The following is a 25,118-nucleotide window of genomic DNA, read 5'->3' as shown; positions in this document are numbered from 1 at the left end:
CGATACTTTCTTTGGCCTCGTAATGTAACTGTCGGGAACAGCAGCCGCAGCCGCAGCCGCAGTCGCAGCAGCACAGCAGCAGCAGCAGCAGCATAAGAAGAAAGAGGCAACAGCAGCAGCACAAAAGAGCGAGCAAGAGAGAAAGGGGGAGAGAGGCAGCGAAAGAAGCAGGCGAAGCTAGAAACACACACACACACACTCACTCGCAGACACACTGAGAGAGTATCTCTGCCTGCGTGGACTGCGACTGCGCGACGAGCTTTTTACACCTGCGTTGGCAGCTGCGGAAATGAGCACAACTCAGCCAGAACTTGTTGTTCTTACTGTTGTGATTGTTGTTGCTGGCGCTAATCAAGCGGCCTAATGACATAGAATAGCCTGCCAATTAGGGGGCCAATAAAAAGAAACTTACATCTAGCACTTCAATAATTTTCGAACGCCCCCTCAAACAGCAGTAGATTGCAAGATCTTAGGAAACTCCTTCTCCTGCAGGAAAATGGCACTGCACTGGAAGATGGCAGCGCTGCTGACGTCGACGTCGGGAATTTGGCGCACTTGAACTTGAACTTTCGGCGCGATCGTTTCGCAGAGGAGCTTTCGACTTAATGGATACCCTATAGTGTTATCCATGCTTTAGGTGTAAACGCGTAATTAAAGTGTAATTAAATCACGCATCTCTGATAACTACAAATTTAATTTATAATACAAAATAAAGAAACGCGTTATAAGTTATAATTGAAAAGCAAACATCTGTAGATTATCAAAGTAATCGTTATACCCTTCATACCTCATCCTGCCTGTGCGAATACAGGGCAAAATATTGTAGCCAGCTTTTCAGGTGCGCAAGGTGCATAAGTTAGCTTTTTGGGGCTGGGAACCGATCTGCCGGCTCATAACGGTTAAACAGTTTTCGCCCGTCGTTGACAACTAATCAAGATGGGAACAGAAGTTGATCGGAGCCGATTTAAGCAATAAACAAAAAAAGAACGAAATCCGTTTCCTCTTGCGATCTTGTGCTCCGTCTCTTTCGCACTTATCGGTATTGCCAAGCTTACACACACACTCACACGCAAATCTGCAAATCTGCAACGGTTTTCATGCTGGCTCTTCTTTTCCTCGTTCTTCTTCTTCCTCTTGGTCTTCTACTGGCAGCTGCTTTTCTCCACATTTGTTAGTGTTAGTGTTTGAGAGGCTACTCCTCGCTCTCGCTCGATCTCTCGTTCTCACTGCCCCACTGCCCCTCTCCTACTCTAACCCTCGTGCTGGCTCTAACTCTCTTTGTAGACTGGGCGCATTTAAACGGTAAACATCATGAATGCATTTGGAAAGTGGTTGTGTTGTGGTTCGTGGTGTTTGCATTTTGCATTTCTTCGCATTCTTTTCTGTTTATGTGGCTGTTGCTGTGTGTGCTGCATCGCACAATTGTGCCAACAACAAGGCGGAGAAATGTGAAGAGCCAGAAGAATGAGAAGAGCCAGCGGCAGAAGCAGAACAACAGCAACGGTAATACCCACCGAAGACGGCGTTTTCATTTCTGAGAATTGATTGGCCGTCGCGCCTGCATACTCCACACGCCACTGCGACTGCCTCTTCCAGAGTCTCGGCTGCCACATCGGGTTTTTTTTGTGTAGTACCCTCTTCTTTCGCGCACCTGAGAGCATGATGTCTTTAACGGAAGTGGAAGAATCCCTGGGCGCAGAAGAATGCGAGCTAACCAACGTCCTTTATTTGTTGTTCCTTAATAACGAACTAGCTTTTGGATTTTGTTACCATTTTATATTTGAACTTTTGCGACTTTTGATTGAAATAATTCTTTTACTGACCCTATTTATTTCCAAATTTCGTTTAAATCATTAACATATTCAAAACTATTGTAAGTATTCAGCTCATCAGTGGTGAAGATTTACAAATTAATTTGATAAGTAATACTGATAAGTACATTCCAGTTCGAAAAGGTAGCCTCGACTTTTTTTGGACTTGTGTTTTTGTTGCTGTGCCGTGATGCATTCCTTTGGATTCAGTACCACTGCGGCAGCAGCACCTGTCGTAGCTACTTCTCCCAGGCCAGACTGGAGCTGTTGTTGTTGTTGCTTCCACTGAGGCCATTGCAATTGTGATTAAATAACGTTTGACTTGGCGGGCGTCCACCTGGTCGTTCCACCAAACCACCTCTCGGCCCGCTTCATTAGCTCAACATGGGAGTCAGGGCAACAAAGTTGTTTCTGTCCCAACTCCTCAAGTGCGATTCTCCAATTCTCCGATTCTCCGCTTCTCTGATTCCCTGATTCTCTGATGCTCCGTTCGCAATCGCAATCGCAATCGCGTTCTCGTTCTCATTCCCATTCCACGCATGCGCAGTCCACTTTTGAATTTGGCGTCTGTCGCCGTCTCAGTTGCTCGTTCTTTCTTCCCACTTGGCGTGTTGGCTATCGCCATCGCCCGTTTCTAAGACATCCATCGGCACACTTTGTCCGCCCGCTGTTCCACCACCCCCCCGCCCCCTTTGCCACCAGACTCGGCTGGTCGGGAGGCGGACCAGCAGCCCCTCGCCCACCATATTCCTGCTCCTCTCCTTTCTGTCATCATTGTAATTCCTCAACGCACTTCTAAAGCTGTCTCTAAATCCATCTCTGCTCCGACTGCTGTTCCTATTGCTGCCGTCTTCAGCTACACTGAGAGAAAAGTATTGGCTTTCACGAATATACTATAAATAGTAACTCACAAAGAATTGAACTCATATTAATTTAAGCACGTAAAATGTGCTATTCATACACCAATTAGGACCCATTAGCTCCATTGCATTGTATTAATTTTAACTATAACTAAGTTGCACTATGAATATTTCTTTGAGTGCATCTCTCGCTTACTGTACACTGCCTCCTTGATCGCCAAGTGCCAATTTGGCTAAGTCGGCTATTTAACTATTTTTGTCACACGCCGGCAGATGCTGCTCCATTTGGGGCGTGCGCGATGTTAATACCCTCCGTGAGCCCACCTGGTCTGGATGGACTTGTGCCCAGCACCTGTGGCACCAATGATGTCCCAAGTCATTCGACACCAGCCACAAAGAAACCAAGCATCGTGACCCACAAGCAAATGAAGCTGTCGCCGCGGACAGACTCTTCCATTGTCATCGCCATTACGAACCATCATCGCAGGTGTTGTTGCAATTAGCATCGCAATTGTGACCGGAGGAGGAGGAGGAGGCGATACCACCACTGAGTTAATGTCGATGCTAACTTGTCAGCATTATGGGTAAGTGGGCCGGTCGATGGGCCCCATCACAATGGATGGTCGCCCCACAACGAATATTCTTCATCTTCGGCTCATTTGGCACCTGACGCAGATGGCAGATGGTGACCCCGAATCATGGAAATGAATTAAAGATATTTGTATTATTATTATTTCTTGCTAAGTGATCCCAAAGAATATTCGCACTCATTTATGTTTCTCTATCTGTTTCTGTAGCTGCAAACAGGTGACCCAGATACATCTGCGGATAACGATAGCTTATGCCGATTACATTGTTGAATTTGTCAGAATGAGAATCGGGGTTTCTCCGATGGTGACCTCGAGCCACCTACAGAATTGGGCGATGGCCAAGATGTTGTGGGTTGGCTGGACTGTGGACTGTGGACTGGATTTCCAGATAGCCCCCACAGATGGCTCTTCGGCGATGTTAAGATGGCAATGGCAATGGCAATGGCAATGCCATTGGCTAATGGAACTGGCATTGGGACCAGAACGAAGACGAAACTGACACTCAGACGATGGACACCGATGGAGTACCGAAACGTAGACTGGGTAAAGTGAAGAACTGAAGACTGGGCATTGGAGACTGGAGAGACTGGGGACTGGGGACTGGGGACTGGGGACTGGCAGTTGTTAGGTGGTTATCTGGCCAATGCCATATAAGTCGAGAAATGCGCAGTTAGGCAATCAATGGCCGGCGATCCGGCAATCCGGCGATCGTTTCTTGGGCCCAGGGATTGTGGCGGAGGTGATCGGAATCGGAATTGGACTTGCAGTTGGAATCGGCGTTAGGAATCCGCAATGACACTGTCTCATAGTCTCGGCGTCGGTTGGCTTCACTGTGGCAACGTGTGTGTTATGATTGGCAACGGTTTGTTGCTTGGCCAGCTAGCTTGGCTCTTTGGCTATTTGGCTATTTGGCTGCTTACCTGGGTTACCTGTTCACTTGCTTGGTTGCCCATTTCCTACCTGATCGGCGGGTTGGAGGTGCCGCCACAGACGCAGACGCAGACGCAGAAGCAGAAGCAGGCGCAGACTGTGACCAGCCGGCGGAGCAAATACCGTTTTGCTGAATAAATACAAACAAAATAAAAGAGGCCCACAACAACACTGGCCGACAAGTTGGCCAGAACTCGTTTAAGTAACTCGATTAGGCTCTACCCTGTAAAAGAAGAGCTGCAAATATGCACAGAAACTTTAACATTAAGATTCAAATACAAGGGAATTAAGTGCAACTAATTAAGTTCTCTCTTGAGCGGACAAGTGTGCGGACAATGGACAATTCCAATGCTTTATATTTACTTTATATTGCTGCGGCATAGTAATAGTATGGCTCAATATGCAAGTGGCGAATATGCCCCACACGCCTTAGGAATACCCGCCACCTTGAGTAGCAGTTGAAGTTGAAGTTGAAGTTGGTGATGCGACGGCACTCGGAATGCGTTTAGTCTTCCCCAACCCCCTTGACCAGCGTCCCCTGCGCCCAGCGACGAATGCCTGGAATGTTAATGCAGCTACTTCTACTTGTGCCTGTTGCCTCGGTGACAACATCCATCGCCACTGGCGGAGGAATGGGCACAAACATTTACCTAATCCATTTCCCATTTCCAAGGCGGCTGCTCTTGTTCCCGCTCCTGATTCCTTAGCCATTTGCGTGCAACTTGGTGGTGTTTTCCTTTGCCATCGCCACTCCCAAGCATTATAAAGATATTAACTTAATATTTAAGTGTGTTTTTTCTTCTTTCTTTTCTGACTTTGACTTGCAGAAGTCGGTAATTTTATTAAACTTACGTTTACGCTACCGTAGACTATAATAATGTTTAAGTACATGTTAAATAATACTCTTTTAAGTACTTATTTAAAAATATTGAAAAAAAAATCTTTAGAAAGTGTTATTAATATATACAGTAATTAGGAAATCGAAAATACTCCTCAGCGGAAAAGGAGGCATATGAAGTTGTTGAATTTATGGGTCCTACTTAGCGATACCTAATCCTACTTGGAGTTAATGGCGAAAATGGGGCTAGTGGTGGCAGCCACAATAGCCTTCGCTGTGCCAGAGGGCTTCTGCCGCTGCCCACGTGTCTTCTCCGGCAGGAAGAAGCCCAAGGCGCAGAGGAGCACCACCAGGACCAACATGGCCCAGAAGATCGGATCGCAGCTGGCGAAGAGCATGCGGCCAAGGATATTGCTGCCCACCACGGCGCCCAATCGACCCACCATCATGATGAAGCACATGCCCATGGCATTGATGTGTGTGGGATAGAATTCCATGGCTATGGTGCTGACCAGGCCGCCGCAATTGCCAATGGCCATCACGACGGTCAGGGCGATCACCACCAGGGCGAACTGCTCCACATAGTGCAGGGCCACCAAAGAGATCATGGTCAGGACCATCCAGGCCACTGGAAAGGATAATGATAGGATCGTGGGTTTGCTTTACTTTTTCTTTACTCACTCAGCAGATTCTTTTTGCCCATATAGTCGATGATGTAGGCAAAGATCAGGTAGATCAGCACGAAGCAGCCGCCGATGATGATCATCACCTGGTAAGTGGAGGTGTCCACCGCCACGGAGCAGCTGGCGGCGCTCTCCTCCTGCGACGCAGAAGCAATATTCAAATCCTGCAGGACATTGCAGAGCAGCGTATCATCGCCATTGCGTGTGCCCAACTCATCCAGGATGGTGGGGAACCACATGAAGATGCCCTGGGCCAGGAAATAGATGAGGAACTGGATGCAGCAGATGTTCAAGGTGTGCCACAGTCGGGTGCGATGGAAAAGCGGCACTGTCTGGTGCCAAACGAGACGCACTGCGTCCACGAAGCCATGGACATCGGACAAGCTGGCGCCACCGCTCTCCAGGGCCACCTCCTTGACCGGATACTCCGAGGGATCTCGGCCAGAGTTCTTGGCAAAAATGTTGCGCAGAATTTCCAGCGACTCATCGCCACGCCCCTGGACCAGCAGGTATTTGGGTGTTTCGGGCAGAGCGGTGATCCCCACCAGAGCCAGCAGCGAAACGGACACATTGGCCAGGAGCAAGACGCGCCAGGACGAGAAGCGCATTCCAAAGACAATGGTCTCGATCCGCAGCGGTAAGATACCAATTGCCATAGCTACAAGAACATAAAATGGAAATCCATAAGAGACTTATTCCATAATTATAAGATCTTGAACTCACCTGGCGCAAACATCATGGCCGTGCACAGGAATCCGGACAGCAGGGTCACATGCCGGATCCTCGATCCGGAGCCATGGAACTCGCCGCACAAACTGAACACGCACGCCTGTCCGCCGGAGATGAAGAAGCCCGTTAGGAAGCGGAACACGATCAGCATCCAGATGTTCACCGAGAAGGCGGACACAATGGAGCACACCGAACTGAGGCACAGGGCGTATCGCAATGTGGTCGCCCGACCCCAAGTGTCCGCCAGAAAGCCCATGGCATGGGAGCTGAGGACGACGCCCAGGAAGCCGGCGGACGCCAGGATGCCCTGCTGCTCCAGCGTCGGCTGGAGGTCGCACTTCATCTGGTTCATGATCAGGCTAACGCCCATGATCTCCACCATCACGCCCATGAAGCACAGGCCGCAGATGAGCAGCAACTTGTAGTGGAAGCGGCCCACTCCCGTCAGCGTGATGGCCTCCTCGAAAGTGTGGGGCCGGGGCTTCTCCGACAGGTTCTCCTCGCGACCCCCGGCAATGGTTGCTACACGGTGCGAAAATGTGGGTGATACAAGCCATAAATTATAAGCAGAACCCTTTTATTTAGAAATGGACTATTTGTAAATATATATTCTACATTTCCTATCACAAATAGCACATGTATCTATGTATCTCAAAGATGCATTATTATTAGTTGCATTTAATTTCTTTCAGTTTAGCCATCAAAAAGGATCAGTCAATCATTGTCACTCAAAGAGAAACCCTAGAGTTTATGGAATAATTAAACTTTTTCCCCAGCAGTTCACTTGGCAAGGAATCCAATCTCAGTTGGCGTTCAATCATGGCCTCGTCCACTTTGGATTTGGGTGAGAAGCCGGAGGAGAATGACGACGTGCGTCTGCCCAAGGAGCAGCCACCACCAGCCTTCTTCGAATCGAAGACCTTCCGCATAATCTCGATCTTTCTGTATCTGGGCGGGATCAGTGGCCTGGGCATGGTGCTGGCACTCTACTATCTCATATTCTTCGACTCCAGCATGCCGGACATCCACCTCAAGTTCCCCGTCTCCATTGGCGGCCATCCAGTGCAGAAGGTGCACGAGTACCAGTGACCATTTGACCATTTGACCACTTGACCCAGCCGGGCGGTAAGTACCAGTACCTTCACAATGGCAGGCGGAGCGGGTTGGAGGGCGGACTGCTGCTAATTGGATTTGGGAATGCTAGCAAAGGTGGGCCAAAGAATGCCCAAGTGAGAGTCTCGACTAGGAGATGCCCTCGAATACAAATATGCAAAGGTATGCTAGTTAAAAAAGAGGGATATATCTTCAAAACAGAAGAAGTAGTTTTTACTATTTGTAAGTGCCATTTGTTTTTATATGATTAGAAATTACAATTTAAAATCAGTAGAAAGTGAAAATCAATTAAGAATAGGAACAATTCAAGAGATGTATAAAATGGCTATAAGATTCATAAATCAAATGACTTGAATGATTTCAAATATATAGAAGCATTAGAGGCACACAAATCGATACCATCCATGTGAATGAACTAACAAGTTCCAGAAGCTTTTTAATTCGGTTATGCCTTTTTGAGCACACTGCCCATCCACCAACGTCACTTTCATTTGCCTGGCCAAACATGAATATAGAATCTACATATGGACAGAGCGGAAAGAATAGGAGGCTAAAGAATGAAGAATAAAGCGAAGTGGATGTGGATGTGGAATCAGGATTGGAGGAGTGACGACTAACCGGGTCAAGTGGTCGTCGTCGTCGGCGGCGTCCAAGAACGCAGCACGTGATGCGGATGCGGTTGGAATGGGTTGGCGCTCGGTTGGGATACTCAAAGTGCAACTGGCGAATCTTATTAGCGCGGCCGCCAAGACGATGAATCCACACCGCTCCCCGCACCCTGGCCCAAGTTGGGTGCCCACGCCCAAAACCCAAAGAAACCGCAAAAAACCGTCGAGCGGAATGCGAAATTCGAGGAGGCACGAACGGCAAACAGAAGAAACAGAACCAAAGACCAGATCCACGGACAGTCGGAGCAATTGCTCAATTGTGTTCAGTTCGTTCGAAGAGGCGGTTACGGTTGCAATTGGCCACCTTTTTTTGTTCTTGTTGTTTGTTGTTTGTATATCGCATAGCTCATTCGGCACATCGCAAAACACAAAAAAAGAAGAGGCGACAGCATGAGCGGACAATCAGCGCTGATGGCCAACCTGGCCGATGTGGTCAAGGAGGCCAAGGATGAGGAGATACCGATGCCCAAATCGAACGACTTCTTCGAGTCCAAGACCTTCCGCCTGCTCACCTTGATGCTCTACATGGGCGGCGTGAGTGGCATGGGCTTGACTCTGGCGGTCTACTACCTGTTCATCTGGGACTCCCGCATGCCGCCGCTGCCCGTGTTCAAGCACACGCATCCAATTGGCTAGGATCGGCTGGTCAATAGCCAGTCTGCTAGTCAGCCAGCCAGGCAGTTAGTTAGCCATCTCCCAGCGACATCAGTGACCGGAATTGGGTGAGTGGCCACGTGAAACTGACCACGACAACGGACAGAATTTAGGGCCATTCGTATTGTGACAGTGCTGTCAGCTCGGCTATTTGTCAACTAAATCGGTGCTACCTAATTAGATTGGCTTCTAGATGTACTACACACAAATTTCCACTGATGTTAAATCTTGAGGAGCGGCGCGAAAAAGTATGCTATACAATTGGACCTTCGGGTGCTCTCATGTCTACTAATAATGATAATCATAAACACTTCAACACTTCCACTAATCACTACAGTAACATGTTGCTTATTTAACCATTCCTGTTGAAGTTATTCTTCTGCAAGGGACCTAATATTTACCTATATATTTTGCATTTACATCTGGTAAAAGTACTTTAATCCTATTGCGGTTGGAGAGATTTTATTTGGCAAAAAGCAGTCAACACTGTTTGTGGGCTCGGTTTAGTGGCTTAATTTGGCCCCGTGGCCGATATCAAAAGTTGACAGCCAGGCACAAAACTAATCCGCTTTGCTACGTGCCACCGAATCACAGAGTTGGAACCACCCATTCCCATTTGCTCGCCACTATCCACAGCCTGGGAGGGGGGGATATGGCGTCATTCGAGTGATTTTGATTTAATCGTGGTGGCATTTGCTAAATCAGTAGCTGGCACATCGCGAGCTGGACGGGCACGACCAGAACGACGTGTATATCCGCAGTAATGTCCACTACGTCGGAATCCACCAGAGTGGGCCTGGGCAATGCGGCCAGCATGGCGAATCTGGCCAAGATCGTCAATCTTATCGAATCGAATGTGAAGAGCGAGGAAGCGGAGGTGCTTGAGGAAGCGGTCAGGGGATCAACCGGAAACGGAACCGGAAGTGGCAGTGGCAGCAGCAGCAGCGTTCGCTTGGCCAGCAGCAGTGCCCCGCGTAGAAGTGCCTGTGCCACATCGTATGTGCCCAAGTCGCCGCAGCTGGAGGAGATTGTGTTCGCCGAGCCCACGTGTACCGAGCGATTTGCCCGATACTTTGTGATCGTGATCTATCTGTGCGGTCTCTGCTGTCTGGGCTTCTTCCTGTCCATCTACCACATCTTCTTCTGGGACTCGCGCATGCCACCCGTTTACAAGGGCCAGAAGAAGGCGCCTGCTTTCGGCTAGGACGGCCTGGGTATCCTTCCGGGTTATCCATCATTCACCATCATTAGCACCCAACTAAGAGAAACGTACTGTCATTTTTGGTAAGGATCCAATGCAGCAATCTCTCCAAGAGCAACTAACTCAACTGGCCCCTTAATAGTGGTTTTCAACGCTTATTAATTTGCATTCATAATTTGCATTGCAGCCACGTGCTGGCATACGTGGCGTATGAGTTATATTTGAGGGTCCCGCTTGTATTACTCATACGCAACGTTGTCTCCGTCTTTGCATTTTAAATTTGATTTGAATGGCAAACCTTGTTAGTCTAATTAATTCAAAACCAATATCTTTCCTGCACACACATTTACTGGAGGCATGCCATTAGTTCTTATTAAGTGGAGGGAGGCCCCCTTCTCGCCCATCGTTTTTTGGCCCAGAAACTTTGCGCCCAGCAAAAGTTTAAGTTTAATTATGTGTATCCAACTCTGTATCATGCATGTTGGAGGAATAAGTTTACCCTCACTCGCTTGCCAAGACCCACAGCCCAAGTTATCCCATCGTTCCGGCTGCCCGAGCTGCTTAATCAGCTTTGTCTGCACATAAGTAAGCAGATGGATAAACCATCCTTAAACTTGCGATGGGCAAAATGGCTGGAGGCAAGCGGAAGTGGGGAATGGGAAATGGGGGGGAAATGGAAAATGGAAAATGCAATAGGCCGGGCCCAAAACATTTTCGAGGCCAGAGCAGGCAGGATGAGAGCTCTACCTGGCCACGTTGGCGAATTAAACTCCTTGAAGGAAACTTTGCAACAATGCTGCTCGGCAAATGCATGTGAACTTGCGTGTGAGTGTGAGCGTGTCCTACATCCTGGCCCACATGATGAATATGCATTTAAGTGCACGTACAGTGGAGCTTTGTTTTTGCGAACACGCGCCAGTAGAACATTCTGGAACGCTTAACCACCTTCGGCTTTAAAGTTTTCGGTTTAAACAACCTCATTCTACACATTTTGATGTTTCTGTAGCATACTTTTAGGCATTGAAGTCCTGTGTTTGCGTTTTGGAAGTTCACCTGTAACTGCACATGCATGTGGGTGTGTGACTGGCTATCTCTTTCCCAGCACTTTGACTGCGTGTGTGTGTGTGTGTGTGGAACTTATACAACAAAATCAATGGCCAACATTGCAATACCGTTCGGTCCTCTCACTCGCACGTCTGCATTTCAATTCGCCGAGCGCTGCATTCGTTTCGCTCTCTCCCTTTGCACTCTCTTGCTCGTTCGGTCGCTCTCTGCCATTTTCTCTCTCGACTTGTCCTAGTGACCCAGTTGCAGTTTGTTAACCCCCCGAAGGCAACGGAAAACGAAGGTGTGCACGGCGGGTTAAAGGTGGGCTACGGCGGGCGGTGCAGCGAAAGTTTGAACGTCCTTCGCGGCACCTGCGAAGGTTGCTGTCAAAGCCAGCAGTGCACCGCCACGCCCACGCCCACAAATATCACCCAACGCCCCACTGGGCGAAAAACGGCCCATCAGAAATTGCACAACATTTGATTTTATCGATGCGAAAAATCGCCTCAATGGGCAAAACATTTGATTGGCATTGAAATCATTGGAATAATGGAAAATTAATTCAAGCGCGCATTTTAATTTCCGCATGCAAATCGAACGCAAAAAGGGGAGCGCTGATTTTCGAGGGAGTGAAAACTGCACTTGACACACAAAGAGCGGCAACGTGCCGACATGCGGTTTGTTTTTGTTTTTATTTCGCCTTTAAGGAATGCCATCGAAATAATGAAAAGAACACACAACAACAAAAAAAGAAACAGAAGAAACAACACTGAGCGTGGGCAGCCGAAAATGCAAATGAGCGCGAGCGAGAGAGATGGATTTTATGAATGAAATTAAAAGCGAAGATCGCTAATGCAACGCTAATGCCCGCTCCCCCAAAGGCAGCCGAAGTTGCCACGAAGGATGGAAAAGCGAGTGAGAGCGAGCAAGCGATACGCTCTCGTACGAAGCAGGAACTGCAAAAGCGAACGAAGGCGAAAAAACGGTACCAACTCCTGTCAGAATCTCTCTCTCTGCTCTCATTTCGCTTTCACACTTTCGACGCGTCGGTTGGCAGACAAGTTTTTGCGCGCCCTTTTTTTGTACTTTTAAGCTCGCCACGCATAAACAACAATAATAAATTAATTCAAATCAAATATATATCATTTACATGTAAAACTAATCGAATGTGGCTAGCTAAAAACCGAAAAGAACTTTGCATTTATAAAACAAATACAAAATACTAGACTATAACGGGACACTGCCAAAAACACAAATAAAAACGAAAAGAGAATTCAAATAAGTTTTTAAAGGAAAGCAACCAAAATCAAGAAGAGCCATATCGAAACAATCAAAAAACAAACGAATAGATCGAATCAAAAATGAACTCGAAACACAGTTCGCTGGAGGAGAAAGTGAAACTGCCGCCCACGGAGACAATAAGCCGATGCTACCAGCCGCAGCAGAGCAACCGCAAGGTCATCCGCATCCTGACCGTCGCCGTCTATGTACTTTGCGTTTCGCTGGCGGCCATCATGCTATCCCTGTACTACATCTTCATCTGGGACCCCACCATCCGGCCCTTTGTCACCAAGGCCACGCATTGCGGTAAGGCGGGCGGTTAGTCAACCGTGTAATCACTGTACTCCACATCATCGGTTAAACTGCTCCATCATAAACTGATGACTGCCAACCAGCCGGTGACCAATGACCAGTGACCATGTGACCAAAAAAAAACCAGAAACCAATCACGCGCCGGGTAATTTGCGGCCAGCGGTCAATCTGGGACAAAGCCCGAATCTAGGCTACCAGAGTTAAGAGCTAGTGCTATTACGATTGTGATGGGAACGGGGATGGGGATGGGGTATTAGGGTTGACGTTGGGCCTGGGCTACCCATTAGTAGTTGGCCATTACCGATGGGCTTGGATGGCTGGCAGGATAGTGTTGACCCTTTTTTTTAGCCTCAATATAAAGTGCTTTTAACGGAAAGTGCACGCTGAGCACACAGTCGAACAAATATGGTTAAGTACTGCCATATCTGATTCAAAGAAGTGACAGTTATTGAAGAATTTGTTCGTTTTTAACTTCATGAAAATATAGTTGTTTCTAGGTTGAGACTCGAAACAATCATTCCATTAAAAGGGTCTGAATTGAATTGTTCTTTAATTCACTACTAAGCATTCTGTAATAAACAATGGCACACGTAGTTTTTAAGTAAGTTTAAACAGAATGTACCCAAATTTCTTGGCAAAATATCGCAATTGGCAACACTTTCTCAGGAAGGACGTGAAAAAGCCGCCCACAATGTTCCACTCGCTTCGGCTTGAGTTCGTTCCGCCTTCATCCTTCCGCTGATTCTTGGCTTTTTGTTCAGTTTTTGTAAATCAACTCGAAATTAGGTCAATGGGGTGTCATGCACACGACTACACCCGAACCTCCCAAAACCACCCAAAACCACCCGAAACCACCCACCGCCCCAAACACGCTAGGGTGCAGTTTTCCTTGGTGTACTTTCCATTTGCAGTTTGCAGTTCAATAAATCTAATTTGATGCAATTAAGTGTGGAATCTGGGGGCTCAATGAAAGTTATACGCCAGAAAGGCAAACAAAATTGCAATTTATGACAGCGAGAATGCACTTTGCCAGAACCGAATGTAAGGTAATATGCTTAGTGTTCGCTTTTGAAGTTTTGCCAACTTTGGAGCTTCGCCATTTCATGATATTAAGTTAAAACTAAGAAAATCACTTGCAAAAACAGACATATTATTTTGAATAGAATCTTTAAGATAGCTTATAAATGCTGTCGTCAACCGATGTTAAACTTTAAATAGCACTATTAACTACAAATTCGCTTGCAATTCTTGCAGATAAAATTGTGATACCCGAAAAAATAGCCATTCGCCTCCTGAACTCATCGGAAGTGACCGCGGAGCAGTTCTACAAGCACATCCTCGAGCAGTACCGCATCCTCAGCCACATGCAGCAGCAACGCCAGCAACTGCTGCAGCGCCAACATCTTCAACTGCAGCAACTGGAGGCAAACAATCGCTTCCAGGAGGTCTTTGCCACGGCCACCATCATTCAGGCACATCCGCATCCCCATCCACATCCCAGGGAGCCGCCCAAGAAGCCGCTGTTAGGTCCATATAGCCCGCTATCGGCAAACATAAGTCACACGATGGGTGGTGATCAGTCGGGCCTGGGCAACTTGGATGCAGATCAAGAGCAGGCGCATATGCCCCTAATCCTGGACACCTCGCCGCCGATCGAAGTAACCGGAATGGGTCACCTGAAGCGGAAGACACATCGGGGTCACTACAAACATCATAGAGCCCGAGCCGGTGGTCAAAAAAAACTGTCCATTGCCAATTCGATTGCCAGCTCCACGCCGAGCACCACAGCCGGAGGAGATGCGTCCTTGGCCACTGCGGCCACTTTGCCACACGGTTATATGGACGCACCATTGAATCCGGCGGCAGGAACCATTGTCCAGGCACCACAACTGCAGCTTTACACCTCGATGCCCATTCCACTGATCCTCAGTCCCAGCGAGGAGAAGCGTCCCTCACATCACGCCCACGGACATGTCCATGGCGAGCGGCGGAACGGGGCGCAATCCGGCGGGCGACGAAGGACCACGACTGCCTCCGTTTCTGGCTACGAGGCGCAGACCTACCTCAATCCGTTCCTCACCGGCGAGCTGATCTTCGAGAAGTAAGGGACTGGACCCAATCAGGAAACGTAAACGTCGCGGTTCATTGTTTTTTTTTTTTTGTAATGCATATAGAGGAATATACACTACAGTCAAGATCGGAATTGGAGATTAGCTCACAGAAATGATAAATGTCCAAAAAAAAATGACTAACATATGGACATTACCTTGTCATACCTATATCAATGGAGAAATAACTCAGTTAAGCTCAGTACTGACATAAGCATGGAAAAGATATTTCAAGTAATCAGTTCGAGTAGATATGTTTTCGAAATTGATAGAGATATTAGACATTTCATATTGAAATTTACAGGTACAAATATAATCTCAGTTAATGCGTAGAATGCGTTTGCGATTGAACCAATTGAACGATTTATAGTAATAGCTTAGGAACAAAAGTTTTAATCGCTTATTCTATAATGTAAACTAAAGCCAAAGCAAGTAGATCGGTTGCATAACTTATTTCTGCTATAGATAAGTCTTGACTTGTATCAGTACTGAGCTATAAATTGGTCCGTATATACGTACGTATACAAATAGAAGAGGTTAATAAACGTTATGTACTGCAAAAGGATAGTTGAAACCGTAGCTAAACGATAGTCGATGTACCAACCACACTCCACTCCACTTCACTCAACTAAACTCAACTAAACTCAAACTCAATTCAAAAACACTCACTCGAAAGGGACACACACGCATAATACGGGACCCACTTCAGTAGAAAGTCACTCGATATCAGCGATCACGGATCACGGATCACACAGGCGGCTCACCTCACCAAGCTCAGCAGCAAACTCACCCCACCTAGGACACTGCTTCCAGGCAGCTAGCGAACGCTACACCAACTACAATAATTAGCCAACCCTAGAGTAACCAGTTTACCAGTTAACCAGTAACCAGTAACTAGTAACCAATTACCAATTACAAAAATACCAATTACCAGTAACCCATCCAAGGAGTATACCCCCCTTGCAAACGGGGAAGCGGATAAATGTCACTATAATTCAGCATCAGAATGAATCACACACAATCCAAGTCGCCTCACGCAAAGAGGACTATGTCATGATCAGATATCGGTATATGCAGGCTATATTATGTACTTCTAAACATGTACTCTACTTTTGGTTTACAACACATTCTCAAAAAGTACGTCCGCATTTTTATGTAACATATCTTTGAAAAACAAATTCAACGAAATATTGGTTTTGGAACTGTACTATCTGGCAAACAAATGTAAGCCTAATTACCACGTTAATGACACACAAGAGATTCGCACTATAAAGTGGCCTAAAAATAGCTGACGTATTACCCATAGGCGCTTTGCTTCTCAAGATAATACCTGGCGTGCTCAACTCAAGAACAAATATGTGGTCATATATGCACATACATATATGGGGCATATAACCGATGTGTGACGTGACATTGGCTCGTTCTATTCACATACTTACACACTAAATGCAAACCTATCAAAAACCAACTACACTAAGCGAAAAAGCGGGAAGATAGTTAGAGAAAGTGGGCAAGAGAAAGAGAGGGAGAGAGAGAGAGAAGGTGAAAGGGAGAGATAGTAAAACTGCATCTGCATCCAAAGACACGAGAATTGAATTCATCAATAATAACATACGTATAAACGATATGCATACGATATAGAATTGAATCTGTAACTGATGGGCATATACCGCATATATATCTTATATACCGCATATATCTTATATATGTATACCAAGAAAAACAAAGTCATTTTGGCAATAATAAAGCATAGCAAACAAAAATAAGTTAACTATGGCCTTTTATTTCATCTTGGGAAATATTTCACCATCTTCACTAGTAGAAAAACCGTGTTGTGATCATTCTACTGCGATTCTAATATCGATCAGATTTAACTATAATATTTAGCATCTTATATTTCACAACGTTTTAACATTCGCGTTTTTAATTTCCATGCCATAATAGATCTCACTTTAAACCGTAGAACCCATAAAGAATCATTTATTTCGCTCACTCACCGAACTCGCGTTCGCAATCTATTACATATGCGGGATTATCCATGATGTCCTGGATCTGGGAGACGGAGCGAGGATTCGTTGCGACTGGCGGCACGGTCCACGGCCAACTGATGAGCTCCGTGGGGCTGTGGACTTAAAAGTATGTCCGGGTATCCGAACGCAGAGGTACGTGCTTCAAAGTCCGATCGCAATTGCGTTCTGTAAAGCTCTGTACGGTAACACAATCGTAAACCCGGCCAGAGATATCCGCACCCACCAAAAATAAAGACGAAAACAAGAGCTGTAAATCTTGAATAACCGCACAAACTTCATACAATTTGCAAGTCAGTATCGTGGTGTTAAAGTTCTTGGTTATTTAAGCAAGCAAGATGAAAGATCGGCGATAAGACTAAGCCCACCGATCGTAAATGGCATCACATTAGATCAAAAACAGCCCCCTGGTGACTGGATGTCTATAAAGCAATGTTTCCTGGAGCATAGCAACAGTTTCCAGTGGATAGAAAGATAGTTATAGCTATAGATGGGTTATAGAAAGCTAAAAATTGCAAGAGGATCAAAAGCAACAGCCATTTTATACTTAAAGAACTTACATTGCAATCCATCAGGAGAAATTATAAAACAATAAGTCTGATTAAAGTAAAATAAAATACTTTATTGATATTCTCATGCAAGCCTATCATATTTGTACTACAGGAGGTAATAAAAACATTAAGTTTTATGTTTTATACACCTTTATTAGAGGTTTCAGAGACGTTATTTTACAAAATGACTGGTCAACGTTAGGCAATAATTAAATTAAAACCGAAATCACTAAATTATATCGTTAAATGACAGTAATTCTAGTCTTTAGTTTCAGTCTAATGAAAACGCAAACTTCAATAATAGACCATAGCTGATTTTTGAAGAGACATTTTATTTAACAACTACATTAACGCCAAGATTAAATCAATTCGATTGATGACCGATACCTGAACCGATTTACACATATGTATATATATATGTACATATATTCGTTTTGTCTTGGCGACCGACTCTACCCAGAGTTCATCATCTATGCCATATTTGGTGTTCCGCACTGTAGACTATATGGACAGCAGAGCACACACATAAAGATAGGCCCCCGAGACGCGACAGGTTGATCCCGGGCCACAAACGCACTCGTAAAGGGATCCAAAAGCCTAAGCGGGCACACACAAGCGGCTACACATATCTATCGGCTGTAAAACATTAAAACTGATGCCTCATGCATTGGCACTACAGTTTGCAAACGAGATGGCAAATAGCCAAACGCGACCCTCTCTTTCTCAGCCATGTCGGTAGCGATTTTGGGTTCTTTTTTTTACTTTACAGTTTAACGTTTATTAGAAAATAAATCTCCTTTCAATAGTCTTCTGCGAAATGGTAAAGTAAATACAGTACCATATGGGCGTCGGGTCCAATATGGCCAACATCAATCAGTGAATATGGCTCTGCCTAAGAACTCACTCACTGTCGGTGCGCTTAACTTATAGGAATTAGTGTAATATAAAAAAAACAAAAAACTAATAACAAAACATATTGCAATCGAGATGTGATCGATTGGGGGCCGGAGTAGACCGCCAGTTAGGATCGCACAGATTGAGCCCAGGGGGATTCGCAGTCACGTTGGATTTATACATACATACAAATTTTAAATGGTAGGTTGAAATACAGTGGTGGCTGTGGATGCATGAGGATGCGTGTGCCTGTGGATGCGCCGGGAAGTACGGAGTGCTATAGTTGAGATGCCCACAAAACCGCTTCTTTTTTTTTTTCTAGAACTGAAACGGCGGCGCATCGCGGCAGGTGTGGGAGCCCATCGGCGTGATGACCACGTGCAGGGTAAGCGTGTTCCGTGCGGTGCCCGTCAGATGGGGACTCAAGTACGGTGATGTGTGCTCCAGCTCCTCGTACGGCAGCAGGTTGTCCAGGTTAATAACGCGCGACGTATCCGAGAAGTACTCCGTACGCTCCACGACTGTGCGAATGTGCATAATCTGGTTCTGTACGCCCACGATCAGCACGGCGATCTGAAAATAAAAATAACGCATGACCGATTATGCCCCAAAGTCTATAAGTACACTGGGAAACTGTAATCACCTTAAAACGCTCCTCGCCGATGTTTTGATGCTTGCAGGTAACCCGTAGACGCACTGTATTAAAGGAGCAGCCTGGTACGTCCTCGCCCCATACCATTTTGGCCTTGTTGTACTTAACGCCTCGCGGGAAAAACTCGATTTCCCATGTCATGCAGGGATCTGTGGATTAAGTCATCGTATTTGTAAACATATTCTAGATGTCAATCGAGGTCAGCTGGCGGCCACTACTTACCGTCCTCTTCAGTCTCGGCAATGTGACGCTGCGAAAAGAAGCAGGTCACATAATTCTTGTAGTCCTCAATCGCGTCAAAGTTGTGCACATCGATGTCGACGCTCCAGGTGTCATTCCAATAGAGTCGCGGCGTAAACTGCAGCTCACCCGATTCGGTGGCTCGCACCTCCCGCACACGATCCTCCTGGCCCGACTGATAGCTCATGCCGATGGCAATGCGCTCGACGAGGAACTCCTTGTGGTACTCGATCAGCGGATCCATTAGCAGGTGTGAGAGCTGGCGCGGCGTCATCATGCCGAAGCGGATGTGAGACACAGTCTGTTCGATCAGCTCCATGAAGCCGCCACTGCCAGTGGCCTCCATCTGTTCGCGACGATGCAGCAGCCACGTCTGCAGGATGGCAAACAATTTGTACTCGCTGGTGACAACCAGATCGTTCTGCTGCAACAGCAGTATCAGTATGGCCGGGTCCATTTCCACAAAGTCCCGCGACTCGGCCACCATCTCGAGGTTCCATTTGAGAAACCGCTTGAGCGTTTCGGTGAGATCGTTGTGGGTGGGCGTGAAGGAGAGCGTATACTGCAGCCAGGAGACGAGGTAACCGCTGGTGGCCGCCTTGGCCACGTGCTTGTTCATGTAGCCCACGCAGAGATCGATCAGGTCGCGCACATTGTACTTGTCGCTCAGCGCCAGCATTGGCATCACCGTCTGCAGTGTGACCTCGATGTGGCCAACGTATAGGTACTTGATGAACTGCGGAAACACCGCCGAGCAGCAGGCCTCCTCGTGCAGCTCGATTACATGCTTGCTGCACTCGTTCCACTCCGGATTCATTAGCATCACCTGGAAGACGTCGCTGCTGGCGCAGAGGATGACGCGGTGGGCGGGATACTCCTTGCCGTCCACCAGGAGCACTATGTCTGACATCAGCTGTTCGGCGTACAGGTTAGCGATCTTATTGAGCACACTATTTGCATCGATCATCTGGATGGGTAAGATTTCAACAGGATTAGAGCATATTCTCCAAGGATCTAGTAAACGTAAAGGTTCTGAGTAAGTTTGACTATGCAGTACTATTATCCCCAATAATAGTGGACAAAATCAATAATGTTGATAGCACATATTGATGTGAGCAATCATATGGTTTATAACTGGTTAATAAGAGCGTGTTTTTGGCGTGTACCCACCGTGCTGGCTCCATCCTGAGCTTCCTCTGTTTCGCGACACTTGCGACGCTTGGCGTCCTGATCCTCGGTAGAGTTGGGTCCATTCGCTGGGCTGTCGCTGGTTCCATTGTCATTTCCTTGCGGATTGACGGCTGCATCGCCACCTGCTGCTCCTCCGGCTGCCTCACCAACCTGGTCCGCAGCAGCTGCCCCGCCACCGGGCCCCCCGTCCGGACCTGCGCCAGCGCCTCCAGCTCCGCATCCGCCACCGCCACCGCCTACGCCAGCACCACCAGCGCCAGCAGCCGCTCCGAGCGCACCACCAAAACCGCCCACTCCACCGGAGACGGGCGGTGCTCCACCGTTACCGCTGGCGTTCATCGGGAATCGGGGATATTGGGTATCGACGGGAACCCGGCTGGGGATTCGATCTGCGCTGACAAGTGACTTAAGGACAATCTACAGGACAGCTCCGTTAGCACGAACCAAAGACATGGCAAAAAGTCTCTCTTCAGATGCAAAAACAACGACGGACGATGCATATGACCCGATACGATATATATCGCAGCTGTGCCCCAGGGATGCATCCCAAACAGCAGGGCTGACCGATGACGATTAATGTTCGATGTACCGATTAATTTGTCGCATCCCTAATAATTATATTCTTGTGAATCCCCTCAAATTTAATTGCATATCAAGCTGAATATTTTCCAGGGATCCGCAATTCGATGCTACAAAAAAAAAAAATATTTATTTAAATGCAATTTATAAAACAATTTTCGGTTTATATTTATCTATCACGTAGATCTGGCAGCCCAAATAAAGATTCTTCGAAATTGCAGTGTTATCAAATAGCGATACGCTCGACAACATCTGAAATCGATAAATGGTTATCGTAGTTTAAATTCAGAGTATCGACATAATGGCGCGCAGCTGGAATTTCAATTCGAAAAATTCCTGTCCGCTCCATTGTTATATAATTTCAATTGGACATTAAAATCTACATTGATTTTAAAGTGTGTTAAACAAATATTTAAAGTACACGAATAAGTCACTTTAAACCTTAGCACATAACTGGCATATTCATATTTATTTAAAAAAAACCGTAAACAATTGGTTTCCAGCTCTGTTCGAAATATCAAATAGCGGTTATTCCCAAACAATTATGCAAATATCCCATTAGGCAAACGTAAAATACTTTAAACAGCAGGCTATTGTTTTCCAATTGATATTTATTTTTGTGTTGAAAAATTTTCCTAAGAATGACTTTAACATAGGCTACAAAATGATTTTAAAATTGAAATTAAAATACGCTAAATGGCTTTTCTTCGCGCATACAGTCCCGTGCCCCATTTACGTAAACACTAAATACATAAAAAAGGTTAACAAACTCAGCTAAGGAGGACGAAAACTAAAAACAGCGAAGGAACATAGATTGAACTTGTCAATTCCAGCAAAGCGCGTTGTCTTTTGGGAGTTGTTGGATTATATTGATTAAATGCGGACTCCTCACAGAGGTTTATGCTGGAGAAAAACATTACGATTACAGTTAATTTGGCGGGCGATTATTTGATCATTCGACTACTGCTGATCCCCTGTGAACCGACAGACGATTTAGAGCTCGTCGTGGCCAAGGAACTTCTTAAGGTAGGCCTGCAGCTCCGGCAGTGAGCGACTGCCCTCATACTCGTTCTGGCGCTGACCGTTTTTGTACAGGAAGAGGGTTGGGTAGCCCTCCACCTGCTGGTCGATGCACACTTGCTTGTTCTCCGGCGCCGTGCAGTCAACCTTGGCGATTTTCACGGAGCTCTGTGCCTGGTGCGTCTCCGTGGCCAGTTGCTCCCATGTGGGTTGCAGCTTCTGGCAGTGTCCACACCACGGAGCATAGAACTTGATGAAGGCAATGCCCTCGGCAATGGTTTGGTCAAACTCTTCCTCGCCAGTCAGCTGTTGTGGGGCTAGCTTCTTGGCTGCCTCCTCCTTGCCGGCAACCTCCTTGATGGCCTCCTCTTCATTGCCGGTCTCGTCAGCGGTCTTCTCCAGTGGCACACCCACCATTTTCTCCACATAAACCTTCAGCGTGGACAGATCACGAGCACCGGAGTACTTTTCAATCTTCTTGCCATCCTCGATCCAGAGAAGAGTAGGATAGCCCTTGACCTCAAAGTCCTGGCATATGGAACGGAACTGGGTGCAGTCGATCTTCGAGATGGTTACGGCAGGCTCTTTCACCAGCTCCTTGGCCAGATCCTCCCACGTAGGTGCCAAACGCTGTACAGAAAGGATGTCACAGTTAAACGTATTCAACGAGAAGACATTGCTTGTTTTGGCTTACCTGACAATGACTGCACCAGGGTGCAAAGAATTTGACAAAGTGATTGCCGCTGGACACGTGCTTGGCAAAGGTGTCTTCGGTGAGGTCCACCACCTTGCCAAGATTGAGGTTCTCGACCTGCTCGCGCTTGACCTCACCCAGATCCGCCTCGGCGGGTGCGCTCAGTTCCTTGTTGATGAAATCGGTGATGGCGGGCAAGTCCCGAGTGCCCTTAAACTTGACCGATTCCTCTTCGCCCAGCTTAAAGAGGCGCAGTGTGGGATAGCCGGTGACCTGGTGGGTGGCGCAGAGTCCCTGGTGCTTGGTGCAGTCCACCTTGGCGATGACCACCTTGGGGTTATCCACGTTCATGATCTCGGCCAGCTGCTCCCACAGGGGCTGAAGACGCTTGCAATGGCCGCACCTATTTACAGATGTACAATATTTAATAATGGCATATGAAAGGGATACAAATTTTGTATGACTCACAATTAGGAAACAATATATAGCCCATAATCTATTGAGATTAAATTGATTTTGAAATAGGAATCGATAAATCGGTCAAAATCACATTGTTTTCCCCCCATACAAAAGGAAAACAAAACAATGAACAGCGATAAGACTTGGCGCTTTGTCCCGAACAAAGAGTTTATCATCTGCCGCTAATGCCGAATCGCATTTCGAGCTTCCTTAAACTCCCCCCTCTAATCGCAGAGCACTTCCTAGCAACATAATTGAACCTAATCAAATTAGCTCATAGACATTGTGATGGCTTTTGATAAGACGTGAGAGCCGGGCGCTATGGAAACTATAATAGTGGCCGAAATCTGGAGTATTTAGTTTGTCAATCATGGGGACAACAAAGCCCCTTTGATCGTCTTATCGGCGAACGTGCGATTTGCTCGAAAGACATGACGAATCTTCTGTTCTACGGATCTTCCGTTTTTTGACCAAATCGGCGGGATCACGAATTTATGTCACTAAAGATCGTCAGGTATTTCATGCAAGCCCAAATATACCAAATTTAACAAAAGGTGTGTTCTGGTTTTCAGATTCCCACTTTTTTTGGGATTTCTGAGAGTAAAGAATTTGATTTGGAATCAAAACGTATTTCGCCAAATTTGTGATGGGTTTTCTTATTTGAAAAGAAAAGATATTACTGGTTTTGCAATTTTTATAGTTTATATGGTTATACTATAAGAAAAAGAGTGCCATTGTTACAATTTCTTATTAAATAGTTATTTTAACTAGCTTTAAGGACAATCTTTTGTGTGCTAAATTTAATTTTAGTAAATACTTGTTGATTATTAACCGGATTTGGTTAATAGTTTTAATATTAATGTTGCCAGAAATTAAACGAAAGTGAAAACCAGAACACCACTAATAATTATGTGTGCGTGGCTTGGTCACATAAAATAAACGACCTATGTGGGCCGCTGCGATTCGCCGGCAAAAGTTGGCCAATTTGGGACGCCGACTTTTAATTTCGTTAAAGTGTAGGCGCAGGGCGGTATCAAGGGGAGGGGAGGGGAACCCAAAACGAATTGCAACTCACCATGGAGCAAAGAACTTGACGAAGACATTGCCGCCGGCAATCGCTGTGTCAAAGGTTTCCGGGTCCAGTTCCACGGCGAACTGTTTGTCCTCCGCCTGTTTGGCGGTGTCCTCCTCCTGGGACGCACGGGTGATGGGCAGGAGGGGCGACAGGAGAAGGCCGCACACGGCCACAGATAAAATGGACCTGGTCAACATGATGCACAAAACGCTTGGAGAGATCTGAAATGTTGGGGGACCACGTCCGGATACAAAATAAAATTTCGATGAATAAGACTAGAGATGCCACAATGGGGCTATCGATAGGCAGGGCCAGCTGATCATCGATAAAAGTAAATACAAATGTTAGGGGTAACTTACATTATTGTGACTGTTGTGCCCAAATAGTAAATAAAACATTCCCTTAAATTGTACGCTGTCCAAATCCTAAAAAGACTCTACGTATTCCATTATGGTATTATACAGTGTAACCAACTTCAGACCGCTTGCGCAGCTTACGCACCGGCATCAGCTGTCTGTAAGTTAGCTAAATGACAGTTCAGAGTATTGTTTACAAGTGGACGACAGCATTTTGCCAAGAGTGAACGTGAAAAAAGAAATTCGTAATGGATTTCAAACGTAATAGTGTGGTTGCATACTGGTAGCATCGCAAAACGTCATGGAGGTGGTCATCAAAAGACTGCAACGTCCCCTGAGATGAGCGAAATCCCCGACGAAGTGCAAATCAAATGGCGAAATAACTGAAAATATCTGATCGTAGCATCCGCCGTATATTGAAAAATGATCTCAAGGTCAAGCCTTATAAGATCCAAAAGGCGCATGATCTTACACCAAAGCAGCAACAAGTCAGACTTCAGAGAGCGAAGGCCATAGTAAAGGCAAAAGTTTTTCATATCGAGCAAAAGTAAATTG

At 46.3% G+C, this 25,118-nt stretch overlaps 7 protein-coding genes across 8 annotated transcripts; 4 read left to right on the top strand and 3 right to left on the bottom strand.

Annotated features, from left to right (window-relative positions):
• Positions 1 to 5,052: 5,052 nt before the first annotated feature.
• LOC122623621 (synaptic vesicle 2-related protein) lies at positions 5,053 to 17,000 on the bottom strand. The gene is made up of 4 exons (XM_043802878.1): positions 16,823 to 17,000; positions 6,436 to 6,963; positions 5,711 to 6,370; positions 5,053 to 5,657 (listed from the first exon to the last, which is right to left on the bottom strand). The coding sequence occupies exons 1-4, from the start codon at positions 16,863 to 16,865 to the stop codon at positions 5,248 to 5,250; spliced, it is 1,641 nt and encodes a 546-aa protein (XP_043658813.1). The 5' UTR covers positions 16,866 to 17,000; the 3' UTR covers positions 5,053 to 5,247.
• On the top strand, positions 7,261 to 7,530 carry LOC122623624. Its single transcript, XM_043802882.1, has one exon. The coding sequence runs from the start codon at positions 7,261 to 7,263 to the stop codon at positions 7,528 to 7,530; it is 270 nt and encodes an 89-aa protein (XP_043658817.1).
• On the top strand, positions 8,613 to 8,858 carry LOC122623625. The gene has a single exon (XM_043802883.1). The coding sequence runs from the start codon at positions 8,613 to 8,615 to the stop codon at positions 8,856 to 8,858; it is 246 nt and encodes an 81-aa protein (XP_043658818.1).
• On the top strand, positions 9,640 to 10,080 carry LOC122623623. Its single transcript, XM_043802881.1, has one exon. The coding sequence runs from the start codon at positions 9,640 to 9,642 to the stop codon at positions 10,078 to 10,080; it is 441 nt and encodes a 146-aa protein (XP_043658816.1).
• On the top strand, positions 12,486 to 14,852 carry LOC122623622. 2 transcript variants are annotated; one of them, XM_043802879.1, is made up of 2 exons: positions 12,486 to 12,711; positions 13,972 to 14,852. In XM_043802879.1, the coding sequence occupies exons 1-2, from the start codon at positions 12,486 to 12,488 to the stop codon at positions 14,820 to 14,822; spliced, it is 1,077 nt and encodes a 358-aa protein (XP_043658814.1). In that variant the 3' UTR covers positions 14,823 to 14,852. The 2 variants fall into 2 exon arrangements, with proteins under 2 accessions (XP_043658814.1, XP_043658815.1); XM_043802880.1 differs by lacking the exon at positions 12,486 to 12,711 and adding an exon at positions 13,675 to 13,763.
• Positions 17,001 to 17,586: 586 nt separating the features above from the next.
• LOC122623549 (BTB/POZ domain-containing protein 17) lies at positions 17,587 to 20,900 on the bottom strand. The gene is made up of 4 exons (XM_043802769.1): positions 20,360 to 20,900; positions 19,172 to 20,156; positions 18,941 to 19,098; positions 17,587 to 18,870 (listed from the first exon to the last, which is right to left on the bottom strand). Exons 1-4 carry the CDS (start codon positions 20,717 to 20,719, stop codon positions 18,616 to 18,618), a joined length of 1,758 nt encoding a protein of 585 aa, XP_043658704.1. The 5' UTR covers positions 20,720 to 20,900; the 3' UTR covers positions 17,587 to 18,615.
• Positions 20,901 to 21,552: 652 nt separating this feature from the next.
• On the bottom strand, positions 21,553 to 24,481 carry LOC122623583 (thioredoxin domain-containing protein 5 homolog). Its single transcript, XM_043802815.1, has 3 exons — positions 24,208 to 24,481; positions 22,674 to 23,076; positions 21,553 to 22,609 (listed from the first exon to the last, which is right to left on the bottom strand). The coding sequence occupies exons 1-3, from the start codon at positions 24,402 to 24,404 to the stop codon at positions 21,953 to 21,955; spliced, it is 1,257 nt and encodes a 418-aa protein (XP_043658750.1). The 5' UTR covers positions 24,405 to 24,481; the 3' UTR covers positions 21,553 to 21,952.
• Between the last annotated feature and the right edge of the window lie 637 nt (positions 24,482 to 25,118).

The sequence above is a fragment of the Drosophila teissieri genome, chromosome X, assembly GCF_016746235.2.
Source record: "Drosophila teissieri strain GT53w chromosome X, Prin_Dtei_1.1, whole genome shotgun sequence".
NCBI lineage: Eukaryota > Metazoa > Arthropoda > Insecta > Diptera > Drosophilidae > Drosophila > Drosophila teissieri.
The sequence above is the reverse complement of the archived record's forward strand: the minus strand, read 5'-3'. Positions and strand labels throughout refer to the sequence as shown.

What these genes read in the sequence shown, in the direction of transcription:
- LOC122623624 (XM_043802882.1), top strand. Translation starts at nt 7,261, where the DNA reads ATGGCCTCGTCCACTTTGGATTTGGGTGAGAAGCCGGAGGAGAATGAC.
- LOC122623625 (XM_043802883.1), top strand. Translation starts at nt 8,613, where the DNA reads ATGAGCGGACAATCAGCGCTGATGGCCAACCTGGCCGATGTGGTCAAG.
- LOC122623623 (XM_043802881.1), top strand. Translation starts at nt 9,640, where the DNA reads ATGTCCACTACGTCGGAATCCACCAGAGTGGGCCTGGGCAATGCGGCC.
- LOC122623622 (XM_043802879.1), top strand. Translation starts at nt 12,486, where the DNA reads ATGAACTCGAAACACAGTTCGCTGGAGGAGAAAGTGAAACTGCCGCCC. An exon ending in CACCAAGGCCACGCATTGCG is followed by an intron (nt 12,712 to 13,971) that starts GTAAGGCGGGCG and finishes CAATTCTTGCAG; the next exon opens with ATAAAATTGTGATACCCGAA.
- LOC122623621 (XM_043802878.1), bottom strand. Translation starts at nt 16,865, where the DNA reads ATGGATAATCCCGCATATGTAATAGATTGCGAACGCGAGTTCG. An exon ending in GGCCATGATGTTTGCGCCAG is followed by an intron (nt 6,371 to 6,435) that starts GTGAGTTCAAGA and finishes ATGTTCTTGTAG; the next exon opens with CTATGGCAATTGGTATCTTA. An exon ending in GGGCAAAAAGAATCTGCTGA is followed by an intron (nt 5,658 to 5,710) that starts GTGAGTAAAGAA and finishes TATCCTTTCCAG; the next exon opens with TGGCCTGGATGGTCCTGACC.
- LOC122623549 (XM_043802769.1), bottom strand. Translation starts at nt 20,719, where the DNA reads ATGAACGCCAGCGGTAACGGTGGAGCACCGCCCGTCTCCGGTGGAGTG. An exon ending in CTCAGGATGGAGCCAGCACG is followed by an intron (nt 20,157 to 20,359) that starts GTGGGTACACGC and finishes TTACCCATCCAG; the next exon opens with ATGATCGATGCAAATAGTGT. An exon ending in TGCCGAGACTGAAGAGGACG is followed by an intron (nt 19,099 to 19,171) that starts GTAAGTAGTGGC and finishes CTTAATCCACAG; the next exon opens with ATCCCTGCATGACATGGGAA.
- LOC122623583 (XM_043802815.1), bottom strand. Translation starts at nt 24,404, where the DNA reads ATGTTGACCAGGTCCATTTTATCTGTGGCCGTGTGCGGCCTTCTCCTG. An exon ending in GTCAAGTTCTTTGCTCCATG is followed by an intron (nt 23,077 to 24,207) that starts GTGAGTTGCAAT and finishes ATCTGTAAATAG; the next exon opens with GTGCGGCCATTGCAAGCGTC. An exon ending in CCTGGTGCAGTCATTGTCAG is followed by an intron (nt 22,610 to 22,673) that starts GTAAGCCAAAAC and finishes CTTTCTGTACAG; the next exon opens with CGTTTGGCACCTACGTGGGA.